This window comes from Phodopus roborovskii, unplaced genomic scaffold, assembly GCF_943737965.1.
Source record: "Phodopus roborovskii unplaced genomic scaffold, PHOROB, whole genome shotgun sequence".
Lineage (NCBI taxonomy): Eukaryota > Metazoa > Chordata > Mammalia > Rodentia > Cricetidae > Phodopus > Phodopus roborovskii.
In genome coordinates, this window is record NW_026126578.1 from 13,292,355 (window position 1) to 13,319,584 (window position 27,230).

At 50.9% G+C, this 27,230-nt stretch overlaps 1 protein-coding gene across 2 annotated transcripts; it reads left to right on the top strand.

The window, feature by feature from the left end:
• The first annotated feature begins 5,119 nt into the window (after window positions 1-5,119).
• Window positions 5,120-27,230, top strand: Slc6a12 (solute carrier family 6 member 12). Of its 2 annotated transcripts, none has more exons than XM_051203597.1 (15): window positions 5,120-5,273; window positions 9,124-9,353; window positions 13,284-13,418; window positions 14,663-14,803; window positions 15,510-15,597; window positions 16,713-16,845; window positions 18,588-18,722; window positions 20,253-20,356; window positions 20,670-20,794; window positions 21,909-22,021; window positions 22,509-22,646; window positions 23,315-23,417; window positions 24,915-25,015; window positions 25,380-25,550; window positions 26,683-27,230. In XM_051203597.1, the coding sequence occupies exons 2-15, from the start codon at window positions 9,140-9,142 to the stop codon at window positions 26,824-26,826; spliced, it is 1,845 nt and encodes a 614-aa protein (XP_051059554.1). In that variant the 5' UTR covers window positions 5,120-5,273; window positions 9,124-9,139; the 3' UTR covers window positions 26,827-27,230. The 2 variants fall into 2 exon arrangements, with proteins under 2 accessions (XP_051059554.1, XP_051059553.1); XM_051203596.1 differs by lacking the exon at window positions 5,120-5,273 and adding an exon at window positions 5,540-5,798.

A 27,230-nucleotide genomic window follows, 5' to 3' on the forward strand; every position in this document is an offset into this window, starting at 1 on the left:
CATGCCCGTGAGCCTGGCTATGGGGACAGCTATAGCAGCAGAGGCCAGAAAAGACAAGAGGGGGTACTTGGCACCCACCTTCTGAGCTGGGTGCCTTCTATATCAACTCTCCTGCTCCAGGGTGGGCCAAACACTGTGACATGTCCACAGCAGTAACACCCCTATGAGGCAGCTTAGGAAGCCCAGCAAGGGCTGGGGAGGTGGCAGTGTGGCTGGTCGCTGGGCCCTCTTCCCTCCATGCCATTAAACCCAACTTCTTCCCACAACTGCTTGCCGATATGCCTGGTTTCTGCCCTCTCTTCGTGCCTTGCCTCCCTCTTCATCATGACATTGTGGCTCTAGGGCCCTGCCTCCTCCTGATTCTCTTTCCCCACTGAGGTTTTCACTGGATCACATGGCAGGTGTGGCTGCTCTGGTGGGCAGGGGGCAAATGATGGGGTCAGGCCCATCACGCATTTAGACTGAAGAAAGCTGCCCTCTCCTCCACGTTTTCCTAACGTGTCATGCGTGGTCCTGCGTTATCATTACCCCCTGCTTCTCACGACCATTCCACCCTCCTCTCTCCTCTCTCCATCATAGGTTTAAAAAGGGGAGATGGAGGGAGGGACAAAGGGGACCAGTCCCTGGTTACAAAGAGGAAGAAGACTCACTTGTTACAGTTTCCTCCTGTCCGTTTGGCCTTTGTTGTGTCCCTGCCCTGCCCATCAACACTGTGTGCACCCATGGGCTGATGCAGGCTGAGAGAAGATTGCCAGCTGGGCCTTGGCAGACCAGGATGGATGCAGAGGGGCCTTGTAGAGAAAATCCTGCCCAGACTCTGCCAGCAGAGGGATCCATTTCCTTCAGAGGGCCTTATGCTCAGCTAGCAAGAGGTTCCAACACAGGGTACCGCACGCACTTCCAGATGTGACCACATGGGGGTGGCATTGTTATGTGCTCAGCCCTGAGTGTCAGAGAGGAACGCTGAAGGCTAGGTTTCAAGAGTATCAGGCAGAAGGCAGATGAAGCTCCAGGATGTTGCCTGGAGGTCAAAGCAAGGTCCCAGACGTGTCTTAGCAACAGGCCTCTCAGGGGATGGGGAGGAGCGCCAGTTGCTGTAATGTGATGTCAACATGGATGGAACGTGCATTTTTCCCCATCTAGTGCAAGGTCTACCTGGGTCCTCTAGTGCTCCTTGATTTGACCTGTGACTCTGAGATGCTCAGGCATTCTGGGTTTCTGGGTGGCTTCTCAGTTTTTGACATTTCAGTTTCAAGGAAAATGTATTGAAATCCTTGCCAGTGTTTAAGTTTCTGTTTTGTATCTGAAGGGTCTGTAGAAACCAGGGACAATGATCCTCCTGTGTGGGGACACTGATTCTTTCTCCTTGAATATAGTCCTGCAGGTGCAATGTGCCCAAACCCAGGATTTTACTGTCTCATATCTCCACCCCTGACTGTGTTTCTAGAAGATCCATGGCTACAGCACCACATACATTGTATTTAACACACAAAAGAACAGAACCAGAATCCAAGCCATGTCTTTTCTTTTTTGAGCAGGGTCTCACTATGTAGCCTTGGCTGGCATGGCTTGCTTTGTAGAGCACCACCATGCCTGCCCAGAAGCAGTTTCCTTGACAAAGGAACAAAGCTCTTTGAGAGGGATTCATGGAGGGTAGGCTGTTCTGAGTGTATGCTATCTGTCTCTCTGTTCCCTTGTTTGATGAAAGTTTTCTAAATTTGCTGAGGAAGTTTTATAAATCTCTTCAGTGATGATGAGGTGAGTCCCTCTCATGAGAGTCACAAATGGTGTGAAAACCACGTGTTGTAGCCTAAGTGACAGGGAGCTGGCTCTGTCCCTGACTTGTGTCTCCCTCATGACATATCTTGGTAGAAACTCCTTGGAATTCATGCTCATTTTTCAGGTGTGGATAATACCATGTACCCCACCCACACAGGTCTATTACAGGACTCAAGCGAAGTCAGGAACCAAATTGTTCTTTTAGTACAGTATTGGGATGGGTGTGGGAGAAAAACCCTGGCTATCCATGTAGGACTGACAGGTGGAGATATGAGAAGTGTGGTCAGGGTTGGCCAACATGGTTTCATTTTTGCTTTCCTTTTTAGACAGGATCACAGTCTTAGCTCAGGGTGGCCTTGAACTCACAGAGATCCTCCTGCCTCAGCTTTCCCAAGTGTTGAGATTATAGGTATGAGTGACCATGCCTAGATATGATCAGGATTGGAGCTTTCCCCCTGGTACTTGGTACTTCTATAGTACTTGGGTAGGGGCGGAGGAGAGGTGGAGGGCGGAGGAACTGTGAACTGTGTCTCTACCTGGAAGGGCAGAGACTGGGCCCTGCAGTACCCCAAAGAGGAAAGCAGGGCAGGAAGGGGAGCCCACACAGTTGGAGAAGGCTGGCAAGCTTTGTGGGAAGAGACCACTGAGCGCAGAAGGCAGAGGCCTTGGAACTACTGACATCAGAGAAGATGCCTGGGTCATCAGGGAGGTACTTACTAGACACTGAGCCCACTAGACTGCCTGGAAACTTCAACTTCACAAGACTCACACTCAGGCACATGCACACAGCCCTTGTGAGCCTTGGACAATGCGCTCCTCTGCACAAGCTCATCCAGGCAGTCTTCTCCACAGAATCTCACAGTCTCCTTTGAATCTTGACTTTCATACTCAATAACTTAAGCAAACTAACCCCCGGGTGCTCAGTTTTCGCCTCTAAATATGCTAACATTACTAGTCACCCCCCCCCACACACACACAAAGTCACCAGCCTCCAGAAGAGGCAGCTCCTCCGGAAACACTTTGGTAAACCCCTCATGTACTGTGTCTGCACCCCAACAGTGGCTCTTCTCATAGCAGAAAGGTGTAAGAGGTGTTTGGGACAGCTTCTACCTCTTAGTCTCAGGAAGAAGAATATATATTTACTGAGCTAAGTGAAGTGAGGAAGAAGTATCCCCCAAACAGCCTGTGGCCCAATGTCCCTGCTCAGCATGGAGGATTTTCCAGAAATAGTAGGACTGGAGCCCTTCATGTCCTGTTCTGTCCCTGGTTCCAAGAGACCAGCATATGCTGTCTCCCAGCAAAGTGATGAGTACAATCATTTTCTCCTGCAGTTGCATCCATCTCCTTCCCTCTCTCCCTTCCTCTCTCCTTTTCCTCATCAACACATCCATCCAATACAGGCCAAGGACCTGCTCTGAGGCAGCAGCATGTATTAAATGCTAACACAGCAGCAGAGACTCATGCAATGAGACGCCTGCCCATTAGCTGTTCATGATCTGGTAAAGGAGCCTGTGATAATGGAACCCAAGGACACAGGTTCAGATTCACTACTATTCCCCCCAGGACCCTCCTCAGGAAAAGAGTTTTTAATATCCACATCTCAAGGTTCCTAAGGGAGGCAACACATGGTGTATCCAGCCTGAGCTAGGAGCCCAGAATTGGGTTCCATGCCAGGCCTCTGTGAGCATGCATGGGTCAGAGAAAGACAAATGCCAATGGTTCTTCCTGCAGCGAGACTGTATATCCATTTCAGCTCATCACAGCACTTGGCAGGTGTTTGCAAAGACATGGTCTCTGGCGTCTCGAGTTGGGATGAGCTTGGTTAAGGGGGACCAACATGAAGACGGAGAGACAAAGTCTGAGGTTGCCGGCTAAAGGCGGGGAAGGACTAGGTGAAATCAGACTACTCACTGGGCAGAATGGCAAGAGAGTCAGGCAGGCAAAGTTGGGTCCTTTGTTTTTCACACACTCTGGAGTCTCTGGTGCATGAAGCACTAGCGGGTCACCATGGCGGCCCACCCTGTAAAGATAGAACAGACCCAGCAGGGCAGGCGGCACCGTACCAGTTGAGCATGGGAGAGAGAGGAGTGCGGATTTTGGCAGGCCATGACTTCCAGAGCTGGTCCCCAGCCCGCTTCTGGTTTCATCGAGGTGACAGTGTTGAGAGCCAGCCTCATTCTGGTTTTCCTTGATGGGAAAGAGAGGCCAAGGGGGACCTGAGACATGGCGATTAGGTGCCAATGGAAAATTACAGACTGCCAGTCTCACTTCACACCCTCCACTGCGAGGAAGTTCTAGCAGACTAAGGGGAAGTCCACGTAAAGGGAAATTTCCCTTTCTCCCCACAATTTCCCCCCTTGTCATGTCACCCAGGACTGAAGAAGCATCTTGGTTTTCCCAGAAGCCACTGGCCTTTTCATTTCCACACTGTGAGCACACACTCACAGAGCCCTGCTTTGGAACACCCTCCCATCATGGCTGAGGGGACACACATTCCGCACGTGGATTCACATTTGACGGCTGCCAGGCTATTCTGGATGAGCCTTTGGCGTGCGGCTCGGTGCTGCCCAGAATCAGAGTGTCTGGATCCCAGAACCTCACCAGAGCCTACAGCAAATACTGACTGCTCTCCTTAAGTTCCTGTGATTGACTTTAACCCTCTCAGCAACCCTGCAAATCACACATGATCCACTTGTCCAGAATGGGAAACTGAGGCTCAGAGTCCGCCTTGGATCCTGGAGAGGGAGGAGAGGAAAGTCAGGGTGGGTGGGCTGTGCCCTGAATCTTATTTGCAATTCTCTTCCCGGCTCTGGAGCTTTCTCTAGGAAAATCCCAAGGAGAAGGCAGTGGCTGCGAGGTCTAGGGCTTTACTGGGGAGCCACAGAGGCCAGGTACTTGGTGGAAAACTCCAGCGTGTGATTCACCCTCCTCCCATGCCCTCGTCACTGAGGCCAGCTCCCCTCTCAAGGTCCTCAGTGTCTAGCCTGGGAGTTGGTGGCTCCCATCCCACTGCTCTGGTAAGAGGGGCTGTACCTTTCCTAAGAAGGAGCCAGTATTGGGGTAGAGGCGAGAAGAAGGATAGGTGCTGGGAGCAGGAGGAGAGAGGGCAGGGAGGTAGGGCTGCCCACAGCCCAGGTCAGCAAGGCTGCGGGGGGGGGGGCTTTTCCTGGACAGTGCCCACTGGGAAGACACCAGTTAGGAGGGAGGGGGCTGAGGGGAGAGAGAGACGGGGACAGAAAGCTTCACTTCCCGAGGGGAGATGTTGTAATCCTGGTTTATAGACTTTTCAGCCTCTCTTGCTGCTTGTGGTATTCCTCTATCTACCCCCTCTCTGTCCGTCTTTCCGTCCGTCTGTCTGTCTCTTTATCTGTGTCCCGGGACCACTGGGTGGGGCTGTGACAGGGAGGAGCAGGAGAGCTGAAGGTGAGAAATCCTCTTCCAGATCTGGAAACAGTCATTTGGGAGCAGAAGCTCCAGCTGAGCTGAGAGGCCAGGTGAGTGGGAAGCCTGCAGAGGAGCAGAGCGTTCAGCTGGAGCCCCAGAGGGTCTGTACCCCTGGCTCTGGAGGACTGTGTCTGGGCAGGGAGCAGGGAACTGGTTGCCTGAGGCCAGAGGGAGTCTGACCTTCGTGCATGCTACCGGTCCCCTCACTATCCACACCACGGAATTGCTCAGGGACAAGCCTGAGAAGTAGAAGAATCCACCGATGGGGAACTGGCCCTGAGCAGTGGGTGAAAGAGGCGGGTCTTCTGCCTGCCAGGGGAGGGCGGTCGGTTCCCAGAGGCAGGAAGGGTGAGTGGATGGGTCTGGAACTAACGGTCACAGGTTGGGGGTGCCTGCTCTCAGTCAGCCAGGGCCAGCACAGGAAGCCTGAGCTCCTCTCAAGAGGGGGAAAGCTACCTAGGCTGGGATTGGGGCTGAGGAGGGGCTGTGGAAGATGTGGGCTACCATTGTGGAGCCCAGCTGCCTACCAGGTGTGAAGGGCTACGAGGAGCCAGGCTTTGGAGCCATGCACACAGGTATGTGTGTGCAAAGGGACGTGACGGAATGGCACCAGGGTGTGCAGGGGTGGGTGCTGGTATGTGGGCACGGGCTGGAGCAGGGCTGGGTCTCTTTTATGCTGGGATGGGGGGGGGGAGTTGCCTGAGTGGAACTCTAGCAGTATTGGGGGGCAGGACTTCTGGAGTGCCTTCTAGACCCAGAGTGGGCTTCTGTCTAACCTGTCTAGCTTTGAGAAAAGAATTAAGACTGTACTTTCTAGTCCTTTCAGGACAGAGCCCAGTATATGCTCAAGGGCAGCCAAGTATGGTGAAGTCCCTCCCCTGCCCCCAGTTTGCCCCAGCTTGCCCCAGCCTGGGCAGCCTGTAGTGGAGAACTAGGGCTGCACAGGTAACAGAGCTTGTGGAGGGGAACAAATCTTTGCTGTCACTGAATCATTCCTAGCAAACAGACTAGCAGTGGTAGGGCCACCTTGGGGGCGGAGCTGTCCTTTGGGATCTGTTGTTGTTTTTGTTTTTGTGAGACAGGCTCTGACCATGTAGCTGATCTGGCCTGGAACTTAACTACCCTGCCTCCACCCCGAGTTCTGGAGATCTCAGGCATGTGCTACCCATACTGGCCCTTGTGCTTTTACAAGTAATAAAAATGAAAAAGAAAAGAGAGCTCCATGCAGCTTGTTTTCATGGCTATCATTCTACCGCCCCCCCCCAGTCTAACTTAGATGTCCAGTGCTGTGGCTTAGCTCTCTTTACCTCCACTCACTGTGGCTCTAGGCCTGCTCTCCTTTTTTGTGTGCCTTTGTGTTTATTCTCCTGTCTCAGTTTTCCATTCTTACCTATGATATATGCTCCTCTCAATAATCTCTTGACGAATTTTTATACGATTATTATTATATGTCTGGATGTTTTGTCTGCATGCACGCCTGATCATTACATGCATGTCTGGTGCCTGAGGAGGACTGAGGTTATAGGCAGTTATAAGTCACCATGCAGGTGCTGGGAATTGAACCCCGGGTCCTCTGGAAGAGCAGCCAGTGCTCTTAACAGCGGAGCCATCTCTCCAGCACCAATCTTTTATTTATAGAAAATTCATGCCCATGGCCATTCATCATCTCAGGTTTTCTTTTTCCTTCTCATCCTTGATGAAGCTCAGCCTCAGGCCTGGACTGGGTTCTGGGTTCGCTTCCCTGACCCTGCTCTCCTCCATCATCCCCTTCATTCATTCCCTCGTTTGCTAGCTGCCAGTGGTCTGGAGAGTGTGAGGGCTGTCTTCTGCCAGCTTCCTTGGGGTTCTTTGCGTGGGGGTTTACTCTGAGCCATGGCTTGGCAAGCAACAGCAGCCTATTGTGGTCTTTTACACATCTCTTCACCTTTAGCCTCCTGGTCTGCCATTGTCCCTACTCAGAAGGGGCCATTCTCTCTTCTAGATTTCAGGCTCAGGGAGGAGGAGTTATTTGTCTAAGTCACAAAGCAAGAGCTGGTCCTACCACTCGTTTTCTTGGTACTCCAGTGTGAGTATGCTTCGTGTCAGGCGTTATTCCCCAAGCCTCGCTTCTTCACCTGTAATGCTGGTCTGATAGTGTTAGTAACTCAGAGCCTGTCAGGATGCGATCTGGTATAGGAATGTCTGTAGTCCCACACTGACTAAATGGTAACCTTCTGTTGTTGTAATTAGCAAATCTGGGTGAACTTGGTTTCCTGCCTGGAGCTTCTGTGGCAGTGTTTTGGGCTTTTTCATTAGCCCTTGATTTGTTTGTCATCTGCCATTTGGGAATGATTCAGGGGCCACTCCGCAGGGAGCCAGAGTTCCAGTTCCATCTGGCCTCAGGCCTCACTGACAGCTCCCCTGGGATTGAGCACCCATGGATTCCGCTTAAGCAGCCTGGACCCCCTCCTCCATCTCCCTTGTGTCTGAGGCTGGTGCCCTGCCTTTACACGAGCTACTCCCCTTATCCCATTCCTGCATGGAAACTGCAGTTAGAAACTGAGTATATCCCAATTCCAGAACCTCGCCCTGCCATGCCTCCTCATTCTTGGGATAGCCTGCACCCTCCAAATCACCTTCAAAATTTTCCACAACCCTAGCTGGCTCCTGCCTACGCCTTTCTAACGGACTGGGGCTTGGGCTGTTGCCTGGGTTAAAAGGACCAACAAATAAACACAGAGTCTCCCTTCATAAAAAGACTCTCTTGTGCTTCCTCGGAGCCCTGGAGGAGTATGGAGTGCATGGTAGACCTGGCTATTTGATTCCCTGAGTGTTCCCTGGAGGGGAGGGCCAATGGACAGCGATTCTCTGACGGTCCAGGCACCTCCTCCTTGGCATTTCCGTGGGAGGAGGGCCAGTAGTGGCCTCAGCGTGATCAGCTGTGTGGAGGGAGGGACGAGAAAGCAAACATAGATTCCAAATGAAATTTACCTCCTGGCCATTGACAAATAGACAACGGGGTCAGAAAACAGACAGTGGCCTCTGGAAGCTTGGGGAGTGCTGGACTTTTCAGAGGTCAGGGGGAAGGGAATAGCAACAGCCACAATGGGCAGCTCCTGCCAGACTGTCCTTGTAAGAACCAGGCACTCAGCACTTTGAGGTCACCTTGAAATGACCACCATCCAAGTGACTCCCCCAAGCCAGATTCCACAACTATTCTCAAGACAGACATAAAAAAAAAAAAAAAACAACTTCCCTGGAAGGCCTAGAGCTGGCCCCGATGCCACCCCTGTCCTCAACTGGTCTTATTTAGAGGCCACACCTTCTCCCTCCCTCCCAATCAGAGCCCATAATGAGCCAGCTCCCATGTTTACCAGGCCTCCATCGATCCCAACTGCTCAGGAAAGCTCAATGGGCCACCTCAGCCACACCTGCCCTTTAACCCCAACACCCCTCACAGCCAGCCTTTGAGCCCTTCTGGTCTGGAGGCCAGAGGCCAGGTTGCTGTTATTCACAGCAAACTGGAGATCTGGACAGAAGGGCTAGCAGTGATGGGGTTTTTTAGTCACAGTTCTACCCCTGGGTGGTGTTGGGCAAGTCTCTGACCCCTGAAAACCTGCTTCATCTTTGCTTTGTCTGCGGAAGACTTGGCAAGCTAGAGTCTGCTTCCTGTTGGCTCAGCCTCATAACTCTGAAAGCAGAGTATCACTTTAGGTAGAAATGCCATCAAGAGCTTGGGAAGAAAGTTCTTGCCAATAGGAAAGACTGGTCTGGAAAGATCATGGTGAAGGGAGATCTCTGTGTGTGTGTGTGTGTGTGTGTGTGTGAGCGCGTGCGCAGTCCCTTTTTTTTTTTTTTTTTTTTTTTTTTTTTTTGCCATCACCAGGGTTCTGCCTCTCACAATCCTGCCTTCCCTTACAGGGTCTCCCTATCCAGTATGGACGGAAAAGTTGCAGTTCATGAAGATGGGTATCCTGTGGTCTCGTGGGTCCCTGAGGAGGGAGAGATGATGGGCCAGAAAGGCCAGGACCAGGTGAAGGATCGAGGCCAATGGACCAACAAGATGGAGTTTGTGCTGTCAGTGGCTGGGGAGATCATTGGGCTAGGCAATGTCTGGAGGTTTCCCTATCTCTGCTACAAAAATGGAGGTGGTGAGTTTGTGTTCAGTGATGTGGTGGGGAGTGTTGTACCCTGCCAGCAGGGCCACTCCTTCCCTGGAAGTGTGGTCAAATGGACGGGGGGGGGGGGCTGCCATGAATCTGGAAGGCTCTTGTTGGGTCCCAGCTCCATCTGTAGCCTCAGTGTCCCTTCTTTGAACTGGGGGTGATTTATTACCCAGGACTATGTGAGATTTAGGTGAGACAATGATCAGAAGCATGACGCTTGGCTCCTTAGCTTCTGTAGCACCTTCAACAGATGATAGCTGCTATTAGGATTCATTCATTCATTCACTCATTCATTCATTCATTCAATCCCATGACTGCAGGCCTCTCATGAGCCAAGGCTCTGTTCTAGATGCAAGCCAGAACTTGGTCTGTGTGTTGCATTTTGATGAAGGCTGCAGATCACAGGCAAGAAACACATGTGGCATGTCATGGTGACAAGTTGAGTGGCAAGGAGAAAAGTAAGGAGAAGGGAGAGGGACTCTGGACAACATCTGGGGGGGATGTAATGATGTGGAGGGGGGAATAGTCTGTGACCAGTGGGATTCATTCTTGGGTCTGGCAGTTCATTTTGCAGAAGTGGCATATTCTCATTGTAATATCAGAACTGTTCCAGGAAGAGGAAACACACTAGAGATAATCATTGTTTAGAAAAGCGTTCTAAACCCTATTTATATTTAAGCTGATACATATCTAGCAGGTGTGTCCAACCCTTTGACACAGGTTAGGCATCGATGGAGGCAATCTCTTTGTGGGTCAAAAATAGGTTTTAAAAATTTGCATCTGTACTAAGAACACACAGCCTTTCCATAGCATTCTCTTGACAGTATAGCCTAACTGAGTTGGAAGCTGTGGATGGGTCCTGTATCTAGACTGTGCTGCTTTATATAAGAGGCTTGAGCATGATGGGGTCTGGCATTCAAATGGTTCTGGAAGCATTCTTCCAAGATTACCAGGGCTGACTATGCCTGGGCAGACTGTCCTTCACCTCGCCTTTCTTTCCCTAATCTTTAGTATATGGGACTAAATGAGGCCTTGGCTTTCACCTTGGAGTCACCAGCTTTTTGGGGGTTCTAGAAAAATAATAAGAAGGATCAGGACTTAGTTCTTTCCTTATTCTAGATAAGCTGGGAATAGATTTAAATGGGAACATGATGTCATAGATTAACCCAAATGTCATTGTCTTGCTTTAGGCTAGAACTGTTCCAACTCCTTGTGATAAAAGGGCTCAAGTCCCCCTGACCACAGGCCCTACTGGGTGGAAAGTAACCTTTTATTAAGTTATGTCGAGAGATTCATTGATTATTGGGTAATAAACACAGCTCTGTAGAAAGGGAGAGCCTCTGGGAGAGGAAGAAATTAATTTAGCCATCCTTAAGAAATTGTCTCATCCCAGACAGAACCTTCTCTAAGTCTTCTTTGTGACTCTGTGTTTCAGGGAAGAGTCAGTGGCCAGGTCATTGCCTGAGGTAGATCTGAGCAGATGGAGGAACATCTAAAATAACCCACAGCTGATTCCCTGTGTTGGCTGAGGTCCCCGTGGACATTGTCAGGTTGCTTGTGGACACAGCTGGGGACACACCATGAGGCTGTGGCCAGGCAGTGTCCCCAGGCTAGGATTAGATCATCCTGTTTGAGGATAGGATATTTGCAGGGCTGGAAGCTCAGGAGAGAGCCATGTGCATGGGTTCCCTGCACTATACTCCATTCAGCCTCCATTCAGCCCCAAGAAAGCCTGAGGAAACCTATCTCTGGGTCTCCACATCGTCTGTGGGTGAAAGCCCACATTCCAGGGACACAGGAAAAGTGCTCCCATAGCTGGTAGGAAGAGACCTGTGGCTATATGCACCCATAGACTTCCTGTGAAGGTCCCTCCTTCAAAGTATGGTATTTGCACAGGAGGCACATTAGTTAGCTTTTATTTATTTAAAATTTTCCTTTTAAATTTATGTTATTTTACATGTGTTACTATTTGCCTGCATGTATGCATGTACACCTCCTGTGTGACTGATACACACAGAGGTCAGAAGAGTGTGTTGGGTCCCTGTAACTGGACTTATGGATGCTGGGAACTGAACCCACTTCCTCTGCAAGACATCTCTTAATAGTGAGCTGTCTCTCCAGTTCTATTAGCTAGTCTTTAAAGGGGAATTATGATGCATGTGATAGATGCATCGGTGAATTTGAAGACATGATTAATGACACAAATATAACAGGACAAATGTTATGGTCCCACTCATGTGTTACTTGTGAGGTAGGGAAATTCACAGAGGCAAAAAGTAGAATATCATTGACAGGGCTGAGGAGGCAGAGATCATGTTTGAAGCATGCGGAGTTTCGGTTTTGGAAGATGAAAAAGTTCTGGAGGTGGATGCACAACATTTAGAACACTTTAATGTTATGGGATTGTACATTGAATAAAAATGTACACGCTTGCATCGTACACACTTTAACATGCACATATACACCAAGAAAAGAGGAATTCTCAGCAATTGTGCCTAAGGAGATGTGTGCTAAAGAGGAAACTGAACAAATATGTCAGGGTGTGGGCAATTTTCACGCTGATAAAAAACTAAGCACGAAACTAAATGTCCAGTGATAACATACTAAAGAAATACCATTCCCACACCAGAACATTCTACGGGCAATGAAATAATGTCATGATATGAATTTTAAAGTGGTTTTCAAATAATATATAGTATATTGCTTTTGTGAAGAAGAACTGTATATGCTTACAAGAAATCTGGAGGGAGGGTCTGTAATCCCAGTACTCGGGTTGCTGAGGCAAAAGCAAGCACCATAGGATCAAGGCTAGATGGGTGACATTGTGAGACCTTGTCTAGCAAAACAGGACCAAGCAGACTCTGAATGAATAGCTGAGGCCCTGGGTTGTTGTCCTAGCATGGTACCCACCAACAAAAGATGGGGAGAGAGGGAGGAAGAGGAGGAGAGAGGGAGGGAGGGATAAAAAGGGGGAGGAAGGAGGGAGGAAGGGGGGAAGAAAGGAAGGCAGGGAGTAATGGGGGAGGGAGGGTGCGGGAGACTCAGGCAGGCAGGCTTCTGGAAGGCTGTACAATACTCTGTGCTTTTTTTTCTTTTGTGCCCCCTGCCTTTCATCCTCAGTGGGAGGATGTCTTGACCTCAGAGGCGTTATGGCATAGCCACATGTAGTGGTCAGGAGTCAGGATGTCTCAGGGTCAGGAGGCCTGGTGTATGTGCCCGTTTTCTCATCTATATCTTGTTCTCCTGTTTTGAGCCTGGGCTGGGCTTTCTTTTCTGTGAAGGACGACAGCAGCATCTCCTTGGTGGGAGGTTGATTTGTGAGGGTTCAAAGCTGCTGAAGCCTAGGAGAGGGTCGGACACAGAAAGCACCAAGGAAGTGTTGCTAAGCTGCAGACAAAAAGAATCCTCTCCCCTGAGGGACCTCTGGGCTGAAACAGGACCTCAGCACAGCTCCACAGGCCCCTGTAGGGCTTGCTGCAGGGCAGGCAGACCAAGCAGACCTTAAGGAAGGAGAAAAGCCCTCTGAAAACTGTTGGTGAGAAAGCTTCCAAGCTGGCGTTGTCTGTTTGCTTCTAAAATGTAACATCTCGATCGTTTAAGAAGCATGTCAAATTATACAGAACACATGTTTTTCTTTCAAAACTAATATGGGATTTGATTTGTGAAACACAGTGAATAGTTCGTTTATTGGAGCGTCCCTCTCAAGATTCATTCCTTTCCCTCCAAAGACTTTGCCTGCCTTACTTGGGGCTCATGTCATCTGCTGGGCATCCCTGACAGCGTGCAGCTAGGCAGAGGGAGTCCCGGTGGGTGGGTCTCGGGTGTGTGAGGAAGGAGACTGAGGGTAAGATGCTGGAGGGGAGTTCAAGACTTTGAAGCAGCAAGTGACTCAGACTCTGCCTTTCTTCCCATCAGGAGCTTTCTTCATCCCCTACTTCATCTTCTTCTTCAGCTGTGGTATCCCAGTGTTCTTTCTGGAGGTGGCACTGGGCCAGTATAGCAGCCAGGGGAGTGTTACTGCCTGGAGGAAGATCTGCCCCCTCCTCCAAGGTGAGCATCATCCTTCCCCTTTTCTGCTTTAGAGCCACCATCCTGCATCCTGCGTGCCTCCAATGTTGTCATTGCTCTCCTGTTCCCATCCCTACTCTCCAGCATCCTCTCCTGTGATGTGTGAAATCAACCTCTTGAGGCCCAAAGCTTACATGCCCAGGGAGAAGGACCTGTCCAGAGAAACAGTACAGAAGTATAGGCACCAAATTAGGTGTAGATATTGGGAGATGAAGCCAGGAACCTGAACCTTAGCCTTCTCCTGCCCCAGGGAAAGTATGTCTCTGACTCTATGTCATGACCCAAACAGGCTTCAAAGGACACAAGTACAGTAATGTTGATAATACTGATAGCTGTGTCAGTGTTGGTGTGAGCGCTTTACGTGCATCCCTTTACCCAGGCCTCTTATCCCGCCATTGACCTCATTCTGCAGAAAAAGAAAGTGGAGCCATCGGCTGAGAGTTTGAACCAGGCTCTCTGCACTCCTTTCTTCTTGCTTCTATTAAGGGCAGCGTGCTCTTCTCTGTAGATCTGTGGTGTAGACACAAACAGCTGGGGTGTTTTTTGCCAGCCTCCTTTAGTGGCTTGGCCAGACCCTGAGTTGCAGTGGAAGGCCCAAGAGCCTCCTTGTCTGAGACATCCCTTACACCTCAGATACAGAGAGGGGTCTTTCTTTATGCTAGCACCTGAGGGGCCACCAGGGACCAGGCTACTGAGTTATTTGTCCAGGAAGGAACCAGCTTGAGTGTATCTGACGAGCACTGGGTACCCCGGCTCCTGAGAAGGCTGCCTGACCAAACACTGGGGAAGGTGAGGCTGATTGGGAGCTGCGCCTCTTGGGGCATTAGCTGGTCTCTTGTAGCATCCAGGAGGCCCTTAGTGGGGCTCCAGCCCAGCAAAGCATTGCGGTGAGACCTCCCCCAGCTTGTTTCCACCGAGGAGACCAAGTTCTTCCAGTGCCGCTCTTCTCCACTGGCTTCTGATGCTCTTGCCAAGCTCGTCCTTCTTTCTGCTTTGCCACTTTTCATTTGCAAGTGATATATGATGGTAATAGAAACAGAAAAAGCAGGCAGGGAGAAATAAAGGTAGAGACGGGGATAGAGATAGAGGGGAGGAGGAAGGAATGTTATCACTGCAATGGGAAGATGAGTGATAGGAAGCTTAGAGGAGGGCCACACGTGACTGGCAGACCCCATGTGACTTTTTTTTTCTCATGCTGATCTCTTGGACTCTCTTTGCTTCTGAAGGCATTGGCATGGCATCTGTGGTCATAGAGTCTTACTTGAACATCTATTACATCATCATCCTCGCCTGGGCTCTCTTCTACCTGTTCAGCTCCTTCACCTGGGAGCTGCCCTGGACAACCTGCAACAACTCCTGGAACACAGGTATCTATCTGTGTGTCAGCCTCGCCACGGGGCCTTGCCCATGAGCTTGGTCCATGGTGGCTCATGACAAAGCGTGTCACAGACCTTGCTTTATAAGCTCTGTGGGTCGTGCTGTCAGCTCTACTGGCTAGTCCTTCTGTGTAGCTGTAGGCCCCTGGGGGAATCAATGGGGTGGTTACACAACCACAGCAGACCTCCAAATAGCAAATGTTCTTGGGAACCTCTCATGTGTCAGACTCTCTGCTCAAACTGAGTAAGGGCTGATAGGACCCCACACTGTCTGACCTGGCTATGGTAGAGATAGAGATGAATCAACTTTACCATGGTGGGTGAGAAAAACAGTATAGCAATTACAGAACAATGGAAGAGGAAGAACCCATCTTGAGACCAGTATTGGGGAATTCCAGGGACAATGGGCAGGCCAATGGTGGGCTATTGATGGGGGATGCCTATGTGGGTGGTGCATGTCTGTGTTCTGTGTTTTTCTGGAGGATTCCGGTCAGGGCCAGACTCACTGGAAACAAGTGCAGTGGTCACAGGGTATACAGGGAAGAGGACTCAGTCTCGCTGATACCCTGGCTCTTGAGGAAACCCTTAGGCCAAGCAATGGTGGGAAGCTCTAGCTGCAAGGTCAGAGAGTAAGTGCAAGAGCATCTCTCCTCATCTGGTCCCCAACTGATATTCATCCCAACCTTGTCCCCAACAGAGCATTGCGTGGACTTTCTGAACTACTCAGCAGGCGCAGCAGTGAACCGCTCTGAGAACTTCAGTTCACCTGTCATGGAATTCTGGGAGTAGGTCCTGGGCCTGATTGTGGATATTCCAGGGGCTCTAAGCACAGGGAGCCTGGATGTCTGGATTGTGCAAACTTGGACGTTGGTGGTGCATACTTAGTTAAGACTGTTCGGATTTTGTAGCATCACACATCCTCTGCCCCCAGACCTACATCATTTAGAGATAAGGGAGCTTTAGTATTCAGCCTTGACTGCCTCTCTATACCTTCACACTTACCCTGAGATTTTGGATGTTGACGCATGCCTAAGACTCTGTGTGTGCTTTCTAGAATGACCTATTCTTTGCCCCTAAGATCTACATCACTGAGAGGTCGGGGGGTCAGGGACCTTCCCATTCATCCTTGATTTCCTACCTACACCTTCACCCTTACCCCAAGCCTTCACCTGTCTGCACAAACTTGCATTTTCTCATCTGCCTCCACTCATTCTCATGGCTGTCTTCCTATGCCATCCCCACACTCCAGATGTACCCTCACATCTGTGGACACCCGTTCACAGGGTGATAGAAAGCACTTTTATTCTCTCCTGGCAGCCAGATGTGTGTATGTCTTCCAAACTGGGTGCACTGCTATTGGGTTGGTAGCTTGACACTTGACACCACAGAAATGTGCCCACCACTCTCCCTCCTGTGTGACCCTGCATACCTCCACCTCCCCAGGCCCCGTACGCTGCCGCTTTTACTCATGGTCTACCCATGCCCTCTCGCCTGCCCTTTTGGGGTTATCTGAGCTCTCTCCTCTCCACCCTCACCTTTACATGGCAGCGTCCCCTCCTTTGGCCCCCTGCCAGTGCTGACCTCCCTCTGCATGTGTGCGATCTATTCTCTGTCGCTCACTCCCAGTTTCAACCCTTTCTCTCTCTTTATCTCTCTGTGCGGCAGAGAAACCTGGATGAGGTAGAAAGGCACAGATACCCGTGGCGTTACAGTGATTTTGTCCTCTAACAGCCAGGGGCACTCAGGCCACAGGTGGGATGATAGCATGACCATGGAGAGGTTGGGGACGGCAGGGGTGTGTGGTATCTGTTGGGTCAGCTCTGAATCAGGGACTTGGTGACAGAGGCAGATTGTCCCCTTTGGTCTTTCAACTGGTTGCTTATTTTTCTCAATCCCGTAGGAGACGGGTTCTGGGTATTACATCGGGCATCCATGACCTGGGGTCCCTGCGCTGGGAGCTGGCCTTGTGTCTCCTGCTCGCCTGGGTCATCTGCTACTTCTGCATCTGGAAGGGGGTCAAGTCCACGGGCAAGGTAAGGAATCCCGGCTCCTGATGAGCACTTAGAGTTACAGAGTCCTCAGGGACACTTGAAAGAGCCCCTCAGGACAGCAGAAAGAACACAGTTTGAGAGAGATACATATAAGAATAGGTGAAGTTGCAGGAACATGGGGTTTAGCTCAATACAAGGGGACACTTTTCCCCCCAACAGGGTTAAAAAAGACCTGTTTATCTAAGCAATATTCAGAGCAAAATAAACCATAAGAGTCCACTTTTGGAACTCATCGGTTTCCAAGCTGTCAGCAATATGGGGGGGAGGGGTGTCTCCCAGTCTGCACGTGTGCATCTGTGTCTCGTTCTCCATTGTGTATGACCGGGCCACACACTCTTTTGACTTGCCTGTTGTATTTAAATGACACACGAAGAAGAGTTTCCATACACATTAGCAAACAGAGCTATCTTGGGGGTAAGTGCCAATCAGTGAAGGGGCTTAAACCGAGAACGGGCACCAGTGGGCTTGTTCTAAAGTGACATTTCAGATCTGTGCATCATTTCCAGTCCAGAGAACGGAATTGAAGTCACACTCTTCACAATCAAGAATGGCAGGTTCTGAGTGTTCTGATCACCCTTGTCCCTGGACTAATGAACATCTTAAGGGAGGACAGGTTGACTCCAACATGGAGTCAGAGAGAGTGCAGTCATGGCGGACAGTGTGGCTCATGACTGTTGTGGCAGGAACCAGAGGCTGCTGGTCATTACATGATGCTGACCAGGAAACCGTGGGTTTGCAATGGGAAGCAGAGCCGGGTTGTATCAATGCCCATCCCACAGCCAAGGCCCTTGTCCAAAATTTCCAGAACTTCTCAGTACAGGACCCCTAGTGGGGAACCAAGTGTTCAAACGCATGGGCCAGGCTAGGACATTTCCTAACTAAGTGGCCATGCTCCTTATTGGTCAAAAAAGGCAACACCAGTAAAGATAATGATGGTGGTGGCTGTGATGCCCAGACAGATACAAATGGTCAGGGCAGCATGGAATCCCTGTGGAGTCTCCAGGACGCTCAGGCCACTGCTGCTGCCCCAACCAGGACTGGAAAAGTACAGTATGGATTGCCAGACAAACCTGGCCTCCTTCCCCATAGAGAGGCAGCCATGCTCAGGGGTTTGGGGGAGGGTACCCAGGATGGAGGATGGAGGGGGCCAGGTTCTGGACTTAAATCTTTGAAAGGTTATGGACTGGGAGCTTCTTCCTCTCTTGTCTTCCCCACTTACACTCTGCCCTCCCCCACCCACCCCTGCTGATGTATATCACACCCCCCCCCCTGCTGGGGAGTGAGAGCCACTGGAATGTGTAAAGGAAGGTGTGGAAAGTTTCATGTGCTCGCCAGCAGCTGTCTCTATGAAGTCTGAGGTCTGAGCTCGGGTGAGGAATGTGATGGTGTGATCTACTCTGCCTGGGGACAGGTGGAGGCAGGGCAGGGTGACCACTGGAGACTCTTGTGCCCCCCTGCCTCCCCCTGCCTCCCCCTGCCTCCCCCTGCCTCCCTCCTGCCTTCCCTCTGCCTCCCTCCTGCCTCCCCTCTGCCTCCCCTCTGCCTCCCCCTGCCTTCTCCTCCACCACCCCTCTGCCTTCCCCTCCACTACCCCTCAGCCTTCCCCTGCATCCCTCCTGCTTCCCCTCTGCTCCCTGCCTCCCCTCTCTCCCCCTGCCCCCCCCACCTCTGCCCTGCCTCTGGGTACCCATGCCAGGAATGACTTAGGCCTGCTTTCCCTCCAGGTTGTTTATTTCACAGCCACTTTTCCCTACCTGATGTTGATCATTCTCCTGATCCGGGGTGTCACCCTTCCTGGAGCCTACCAGGGTATCATCTTTTACCTGAAGCCAGACTTGCTACGCCTCAAGGACCCCCAGGTGGGAATCATGACGGGGACTGTTAACTGAGATGTGCTTTCACTGGACTATACTGTACTTTCAAAGTCTTCTGTTGGTTTTCGCGTGGTTTGAAGGAAACAGATGTATACTGGAGCACAACTAGAGGTCTTAGAGAAAGCTGTGAGGAAGGAATAGAGGGTCTTGAAACCTCACCGCCACTGTTAACCCTCCAGTCTACTTCCTCTCACCCCTCCAGGCAATGCGCATGCAGGAATACAACTGAGATCATTTCATTCCAAGACATAGATCCTTCTGACCTAAATTATGGTACTTGACTTCCCATGCCATTACATTCACCTTTAAATGTTACCTCAGCATCTGTATAATATTCCCTCCAGACATAATTTATTCAACAAAAACGCCCTCAGGGTCTCTTCCAGCTAGGAACAGTCTATTGCTGGGGGGTAGAACAGTGGAGAAAGCGGACTATCTCTCTGTCTTGCTGAACCCTGAACCCTGTCTTCATATACTGAGGCGTTGTCCAATTTTGAATAGACATAGTCTATTAGTATCTGTGGGTGATTGTCCATGACACTGTACCCACAGATCTCTTGTTAGAAATGACACAGTATTTGTGTCTGACCCTAGCTCATCCTGCCACACACATTAAATTGCCTCTTGATTTCTTATAAAACCATAATATCAGCTTTGTATGAATAAATAGCTACCCTATTGCACCCATACTAGGAGCAGTGTGAAGGAAAACGTTGGCCCTTGTTAGGACACACACTTTTTTTTTTTCTGAATATTTTTCATCTGAAGGTTGGTTGCTCCCTGCCCACTTTGGTGTGTCTGTCACAGGCCTGGGACATAGGCTGCATGGCCAGGGAGCTCCTGGGGTCTGCACTGGGCTTACAAGTGCATACCCCACGCCTGACTTTTTTAGCCTGGTTATAGGGATAGAACTCAGCATCTCAGGCCAGTACTATAGCCCTGGCCCAAGTACAATGTATTTTTACTCTTTGGTAACTTAATGGTCACTTATCATTTCGTGGTTTATTTTATTGTTCATTACACGTGGGGCTGGGCATTTTCTTGTGAATGCATTGGCCATTTTCGTTTCCTCCTCTAGGACTTGCCTGAGCACACTGCACACTGTTTTTTTTTTTTGCTTCTACCAAGTAGTCTTGGTGAATTTCTTTATATTTTTATGATGTAGCCTGTGTGCCAGGACATAGTTCAAACATAGTTCAAAAGGTGCCATGTAGACACACTGGCTGAAGGAATGCCAGGGATGCTTCGCCTTACCAGGTCCGGGTACACTGCCTGGGAATAAAGTAGCTCCTCGTGCTGTTGGTGCTTCCCGAGTGCTCACAGAGCCAAACTGGAAATGGGTGCTGCCCATGAGAAGGTGGCTGTGGAGAAGGGGGAGGCACCCTGGGCAACAGGGTGCAGCATGATGCCGTGTAGGACATTAAGAGGTGGGGTGTGCTGAGGTGAGGGGTTGCATTCTGCTAGCCACAGCTCTAGGCCCTAGTTGCCTCTACCCCTTTCTTGGGCTTCACGTAGGTGTGGATGGATGCGGGCACCCAGATCTTCTTCTCCTTTGCCATCTGCCAGGGCTGCCTGACAGCCCTGGGCAGCTACAACAAGTACCACAACAATTGCTACAGGTGAGAGCACTGGGCTGGGCAGGCAAGGGCAGCCCTGCCCCTTGGGCAGCCACGAAAGGCCCGTGTGGACACCACCCCTGACCTGGTTTCTTTCAGCCCCTCTCTGGCCCCTCTTCCCCTGACATCTGGTGTGTGTGTTTGCAATATCACACTCCGTGCTTTCCCATTTTTCTTCTGGGTTTCTCCATCTTTCTTCCTCTTCTTTCTCTCTTATCTTCTGACTTTTGATCTCTCCTTTTTGGATTGCCTTTTCTCCCTTCCCTTCTCCTCCCTTCCCTTCCCTTTCTCTAGCTGACCTCCTTTATTTCAACAGGGACTCCATAGCCCTCTGCTTCCTGAACAGTGCCACAAGCTTCGTGGCTGGCTTTGTTGTCTTCTCCATCCTGGGCTTCATGTCTCAAGAGCAGGGAATACCCATTTCTGAAGTGGCTGAGTCAGGTAGGGGACTTGGGGGGGGGGAGAGTCAGAGAACACAGATTCCTCCTGCCGAGAGGGAGGTGTGCCACCATCCAGGGCAAGGAGCCTTTTTAGCTTGGGGTAGGGGGATTATGTGGCATAAATAAATCTTCTAGAATTGTGGGATAGAAGAAAGGAAAGAAGGAGAGGGAGGGAGGGAGAGAGGGAGGGAGGGGGTGGGAGAGGAGAGGGAGAGAACACATAGGAGCATTTGCCCCAGGGACGAGCATAGAATGAACTTTCTTTAAACAGCCCCACCCACATGCCTGCACACAGAGATCACAGATATTCTAGATGCCCACAAGTGCTCGTAGGCACACATACATGCTCACAGTATATACTCATGTGGGCACTCAAAAATGCTCAAGACTCATACAGAATGTTCACAGATACTCATGGACACACTCAGACATACACACTCACAGATGCTCACAGACACACAGAGACATGTGAAGATCACAGAAGTATACACTCACAGACGCTCAGAGGCACACAGAGGTCACGGATGTGCACACTCACAGGTGCTCACAGAAGCACACAGATGTATTTAGTCATTCACAAAGAATCAAGTGTGTAAATTCACACACACACACACACATGCACATTCAGGCATTGGTAAGTGAACACAAAAGCACATAAAAATCATGGACCGCTACACTCATAGATGCTCACAGAGGCATACAGATCCTGACATAAAATAAAGGCATATACAGACTAATAGATGCGCACAGATGCTAAGAGACAGGCATAGATTCTCATTGGCCCTATAGATATCCATAGACACAGACTAACAGATGCACATGGGATGCCAAAAGACAGGCATAGATTCTCATCGACCCTACAGATGTTCATAGGCACAGACATTTGTAGCAGGCACTCACGGCTGCCCACAAACCTTCACAGAGGCCCACAAAGGCTCTCAGGTAATCCTCTCTCTCTCACACACATTACCAGACACAGATACACACACAGAAGTTCACAGACATGCATTCAGATATCCCCAGAAACTCCTGGGTGCACACAGTACTAAGGAGAGGGCTACTCTTCAGGTAGTGAGTGGTCTGAAGTCCACCCAACGGTATCGTGTGCCTGGCAGGTCCTGGTCTAGCCTTCATTGCCTTCCCCAAAGCCGTGACGATGATGCCTTTGTCCCAGCTGTGGTCCTGCCTTTTCTTCATCATGCTCCTATTTCTAGGGCTGGACAGCCAGGTATGGAACCTTCATCCTGGGTCCCTCTCTCAGCGTCTGTGCTTCTTGCTAGCACTTTTCCTCACCTACCTTCTCCCTGACTGTGGATCAGAGGCCTCACTCTGGTTCAAATCTTTTGCCTGAGGCTCTGAAGGGTGGTCCCAGGGCTCCAGAGCGTCTGCTGTGAAAGGCTGGCCACTTTGCTCTCCAGGTTGAGCCTCTTCCCCTGTACATGGGCACTCTCTCAGATGCTCTACAGAAGCTCATCCCCAGCCTCACGGTCCAGCCCCATCCTTCCCAGAACCTCTCCCCGATTCCAACCTTCCCTACTGTGATTCCATGATAGGGAGTTGTAGCTGAGGGAATGGCTGACTTGCGGCTGCCCCTGCCCGCACATCAGTGTAGGCAAATAGAGTGACTCTTGGCAGGCTCATGTGGGGGCAGCACTGAGTAAGACCTGTGCCCTGGCTGCACAGCTGTCTCATCCCACTATTCTCCTGGCCCACAGTTTGTCTGTATGGAGTGTCTGGTGACTGCCTCGATGGACATGTTCCCCCAGCAGCTCCGGAAGAGCGGGAGGCGCGAGCTGCTGATCCTGGCAGTGGCAATTGTGTGCTACTTAATGGGGCTCCTTCTGGTCACTGAGGTGAGAGGGCAGCGTGGGACTGCCGACCCTGCAGAACCGTCCCTTCTCTCCCCCTTCCACCACCCCTCCCCCCATGGTGAAGGAAGTTGAAGGTTCCACTCACTAGACTGAGTGCTGGTGATGGGAGACTGAATGGGGTCAGGGGAGAGCAAAGTCTGGAGCTATTTTTGGCTTCCATCAAATGCATGAGTCTGCCCGTGACAATGTCCAGTGTGTTCCTTTTTGTGTCCCACCTCTTTTTTTCTCAGGCCGCTTGGCCCCCAGGCAGGTTTCCCCTAGTGATAACAAAGAAGACTGTTTGGGATCTTGGTACCTTTTCCCATTCAGCCAATCAGGCTTTCCCTTGAGTTTGACAGGTGTTCAGGCTAAGACCCTTCCTTGGGCCTGCAGCACGAGAGAGGACTGCCACAACCCAAAGGAACAGACTGAAGGGTAGCAGCTCCACCAAGAGGGGACACTGGGCAGATAATACACCACATGTCCCCCGCTCCCAGCACTTTGCGGGTCTCAGAAATTTTTGTCCCAAGGCTGATGGTAGTGTCTGACCGCACAACCAGGCAGAACAGATTCCTGGTAGCTGTCAAACATTTCCCTGAGCAGGGCAGACCAGGGCACTTGTGGGAGCAGGCGTGGCCCTGCTCAGGCCTCAGCTCCCTCCTCCTCTGCAGGGCGGGATGTACATCTTCCAGCTCTTTGACTACTACGCCTCCAGCGGCATATGCCTGCTCTTCCTCTCCTTGTTTGAGGTGATCTGCATCGGCTGGGTATATGGTGAGTGGGGCAGGTGGTTAAGGGGCAGGAGCAAAATGCTCCAGGGCTGATGCCGGCAGGCTCTGTCCAAGACCGGAGTCTTGGTCTGGCTGCTCTGATTCTTTCTTTCTAGGAATGTCAGACATGACCTGGGGGCCCCACGTCTCTCTTAGAGTTCAGGCAAGGAAAAAATAGGCTTCCTTCATCAGTCAGAGGGGACATTTAGGGCTGTCTGGCCTGACACCTCCCCCAAACCTACCCTCAGATTCCTTCATTCCTTTTCCAACATTCAAGTTGCTTCTGCAGGTCTTGTTGAACCCTGAACACTGCATGGACAGTCCTCATGCTTTAAAAGCAGCTTTTCCCCATTGCTTTACAGTGCGGTGAATTCGGTCATGTCCTGACTTCCAGGGCTGGCCTGGGCCCCACAACACTGAGATCTCAGTCCCGTAATGTGTAAGCCACTGTTACGAGTGGCAGTAGCTGGGGGGGGGGGGTTCCGGCACTGTGCTGGGCAGATCACATGGCATTGCAAGATCTGCAAATGGGCCTCATGCAGTGGAAAGAAGGCTTGGGACAGATGCTATTCTGCCTGAGCTCATGCAGCTACTAAATGGAGGTGCCATCATGTACCCAGGTCTGCAGGCTCTGCCACAGATCAGGGACACAGTGCTAACAATGCCCCGAGGCTCAGAGCAGAGAGGATATGTAGCCACCTCATATTAGGCTCTCAGATGAAGCCTGAATAAGAGGGGTCTTACTTCACAACCCCAGCCTTCCTATGGTGCCCTTTCCTGGCCTTGGAGCTGGCACCACCTTCCCACCCCAAGCATTAGATACCCGTCTGATTCTCTTGTACTCAAAGGCTGTAATAAGCTCAGTCAAGGAGGTGGAGGAAGCTGATATGCCACACCTCCTGGCAGTACTGGGCTTGGAGCTTTGGCCTTTAGAAGTCAAAGTGGTGGCCCTTTAAGGGTTGGCATTCATGTATCAGTATCAGTGGAAAGGCAATGAGCTAGGGTTAGAGGAGTCCCCCAGATGTGGCCAGCGGTGAATGGCTCTTCACAGCCAAGGAGACTGGTTCTGCCTGAAAGCTGACATAAGCAAAGCCACTAAGCACACACTGACCTGGCAGCGGCGAGCATGAGGAATTCGAGGGGCTGGGATCGGGAGCACAGCACACAGCTCTATTCCTTGTACTTTTCTCCCCTCTGCAGTGTGGGTCAGTGAGGATTTGCTGGGATTGGCTCCTTCAGGCTTGTATACTCCCGTGTGCATAGGATAGACGCTGTTCATCCTTAGACAGGACAGCAGAGGTTGTTCCAACAGTTTGTGGGTGGCAGCTTCCGCCACCATCACTGCTCTGTGGCTGGGAGGCTGCTGGGTCTGCATCTCTTTACCCATCATGCCCCATCTCTATCACAGGCAGGGCTGGGGGCCAATGGGAGGGATATTTCCCAAAGGCCAAGAAGTTGTATTTATCTCTGTCTCACCCTTTCTTCTACTCTGCTGTCTCAGGGGCGGACCGTTTCTATGACAATGTGGAGGACATGATTGGCTACCGGCCATGGCCCTTGGTGAAGATCTCCTGGCTCTTCCTGACCCCTGGCCTTTGCCTGGTACACACCTACCCACTGCCCCTTCTCCCTCTGTGGAAGACTCGGGGTATGGGAGCTCTATCCTGCCTGAACAGAGGGGCTGGTACCCTGATCTCCCTTCTCTACTGGGCCCCTCATCCATCTGCCTTCCTCTAGTCTCCCTCTGCCTCAGTCCCCTCACAGCCCTACCACTCCCTGATAGGCTTCCTGTCTGCTCTGAGCTCTTTAGCCCCATGCTCGCTCACCACCTGTGACTGATGGTTCAATGATACTATCCTACCTCAGATGCCTCTCAGTGTGGGTGGGTGGTCTTCTGTTCTCGGCTGTTGGTGTAGCCAGGGAGGGACTCTTGGCCCCTGTCTCATCCTGCCTCTTCCCCTTTTAGGCCACCTTCATCTTCTCCTTGAGCAAGTACACGCCTCTCAAATACAACAATGTCTACATGTACCCTTCTTGGGGATACTTCATTGGATGGCTCTTGGCTTTCTCTTCCATGGCCTGTGTCCCACTCTTCATCATCATCACCCTCCTGAAGACCCAGGGTTCCTTCAAGAAGGTAGGTGGTTGTGGAGACGACTCGTGAAGAAGGCCCTGAGGGAGGCTTAGGTCAGGAGCAATACCAGCTCCCCATATAGGACAGCCCAGGGGCTGACTACATGGAGACCTTGAAGGCCTTTGAAGAGCGGGCCTCTGAAATCCTAGGTTCTTAGACATCAGGCTGATCTCAAAGCCAGGTAGTCAAGAGAAAACTGCTTAATGGGTAAGGAAAAAACAAAGACCATGCCAAAAGGGGCCAGATGTAGAAGCATTACAGAGCATACACACATCCTGAGCCTAGGAAAACTGCCAAGCATACCCGGTTCCTGGCTTCTTTGCTTATCCTAGTCCAAACTGGGGTATTGCAGATGGCTCCTATGTAGTTTGGGGTATGCCTTCCTTGAAGAAGCCATTGCCAATGACTGTAAAGGCATTAATTATGTCTGTCAAAGTCAGACTGTCCAATAGTAATAGAGAGCTAATGTGCAGTGGTTCAAGCGAATGGGCTTCTTGGCTTCTTACATGTCAGGAAGGTCAGCGATGGGGGCTGCTGGCACTTGGTTTGGCTGTGGAGAGGGCACTGGGGTCCAGACTCTTCCTGTATCCTCACACCCGCATCCTGAGCATAGCTCTTCATTGTCATGCTTACTACTTCCTGGACGCAAGAGAGGTTGTCAGGATTCCCAATTCCCATCATCACAGCTACCTTCAGGGCCAGAAAGGGGGTGCAGTTGACATACCAAAACCAATGTGACGATGTAGTAGTACTACAGATAACTGGAAAAATCTTATCAGGGCATATGACAATAGTAATTAGAAGGCCAGTAATGACAATCAGGCACTTATTTATCACTTGCCCTGCCCCAGGAACTGAACCATAAGGCGTTGTTGCCTCCATTTTACGGATGAGGGAAGGGAAGGAAGTGATGGAAGAGTAAGGTGGATTACCTAAGATTGCCTAGATAAACTAATCAGAACTGGAACCCAGGGCTCCACACTCTTAATTACTTCTCATTGTCTATTTTCACCTCAGAATCATCGCGCACTTAGCCCCAAGTGCCTGGCTTTGTGCCTGGGGACACCCTCACAGGAGCATCCTCCCGCTCACCCCAGCGCTCAGCTCATTCACTCACTGCTTCTCTTCTCTACAGCGTCTTCAAAGACTCATTACACCAGACCCCAGTCTGCCCCAGCCAGGGCAGCGTCCACCTCAAGACGGCGCCTCTGCTAACAACTCTTCGCCCTCACCAGTCAAGCAAGAACTCATTGCCTGGGAGAAGGAGACACATTTGTAGGACCTGCCAGAGGCCAGGTGACTCCAGAGTCAGCGACCTGGTCAAGGCTACCTCCTCCCAGGGATAACCTCTGAAACCTTGGAGGCCTCTGCACCCCCCGCCTGCTGGGAGCCACTGTTCACTTCGGAGAACTTGTCATTTTCTTGGTCCTTCCCACCTGTGCTCCAGGAAGCTGTTTGCCATGTGCTTTGAACTCAAGACCCTGACTTTTTGGATTAAAAAAAAAAACCCTAGGAACTGGACAAAGTGATGTCTTCCAGTTCACACAGCTTGTCAGAGCCTGAGACCCTCTGCTGCTCCTGTGCCCGTCTTGTGAGCTTCCAGCTTCACAGCCTCACCCCTGCCTCAGCTAACAAGCCTGTATGGATCACCTGCCATTACACACGTGCCTCTTCCTTGTCTCA

What these genes read in the sequence shown, in the direction of transcription:
- Slc6a12 (XM_051203597.1), top strand. Translation starts at nt 9,140, where the DNA reads ATGGACGGAAAAGTTGCAGTTCATGAAGATGGGTATCCTGTGGTCTCG. An exon ending in TACGCCTCAAGGACCCCCAG is followed by an intron (nt 18,723 to 20,252) that starts GTGGGAATCATG and finishes GGCTTCACGTAG; the next exon opens with GTGTGGATGGATGCGGGCAC. An exon ending in CTGCATCGGCTGGGTATATG is followed by an intron (nt 23,418 to 24,914) that starts GTGAGTGGGGCA and finishes CTGCTGTCTCAG; the next exon opens with GGGCGGACCGTTTCTATGAC.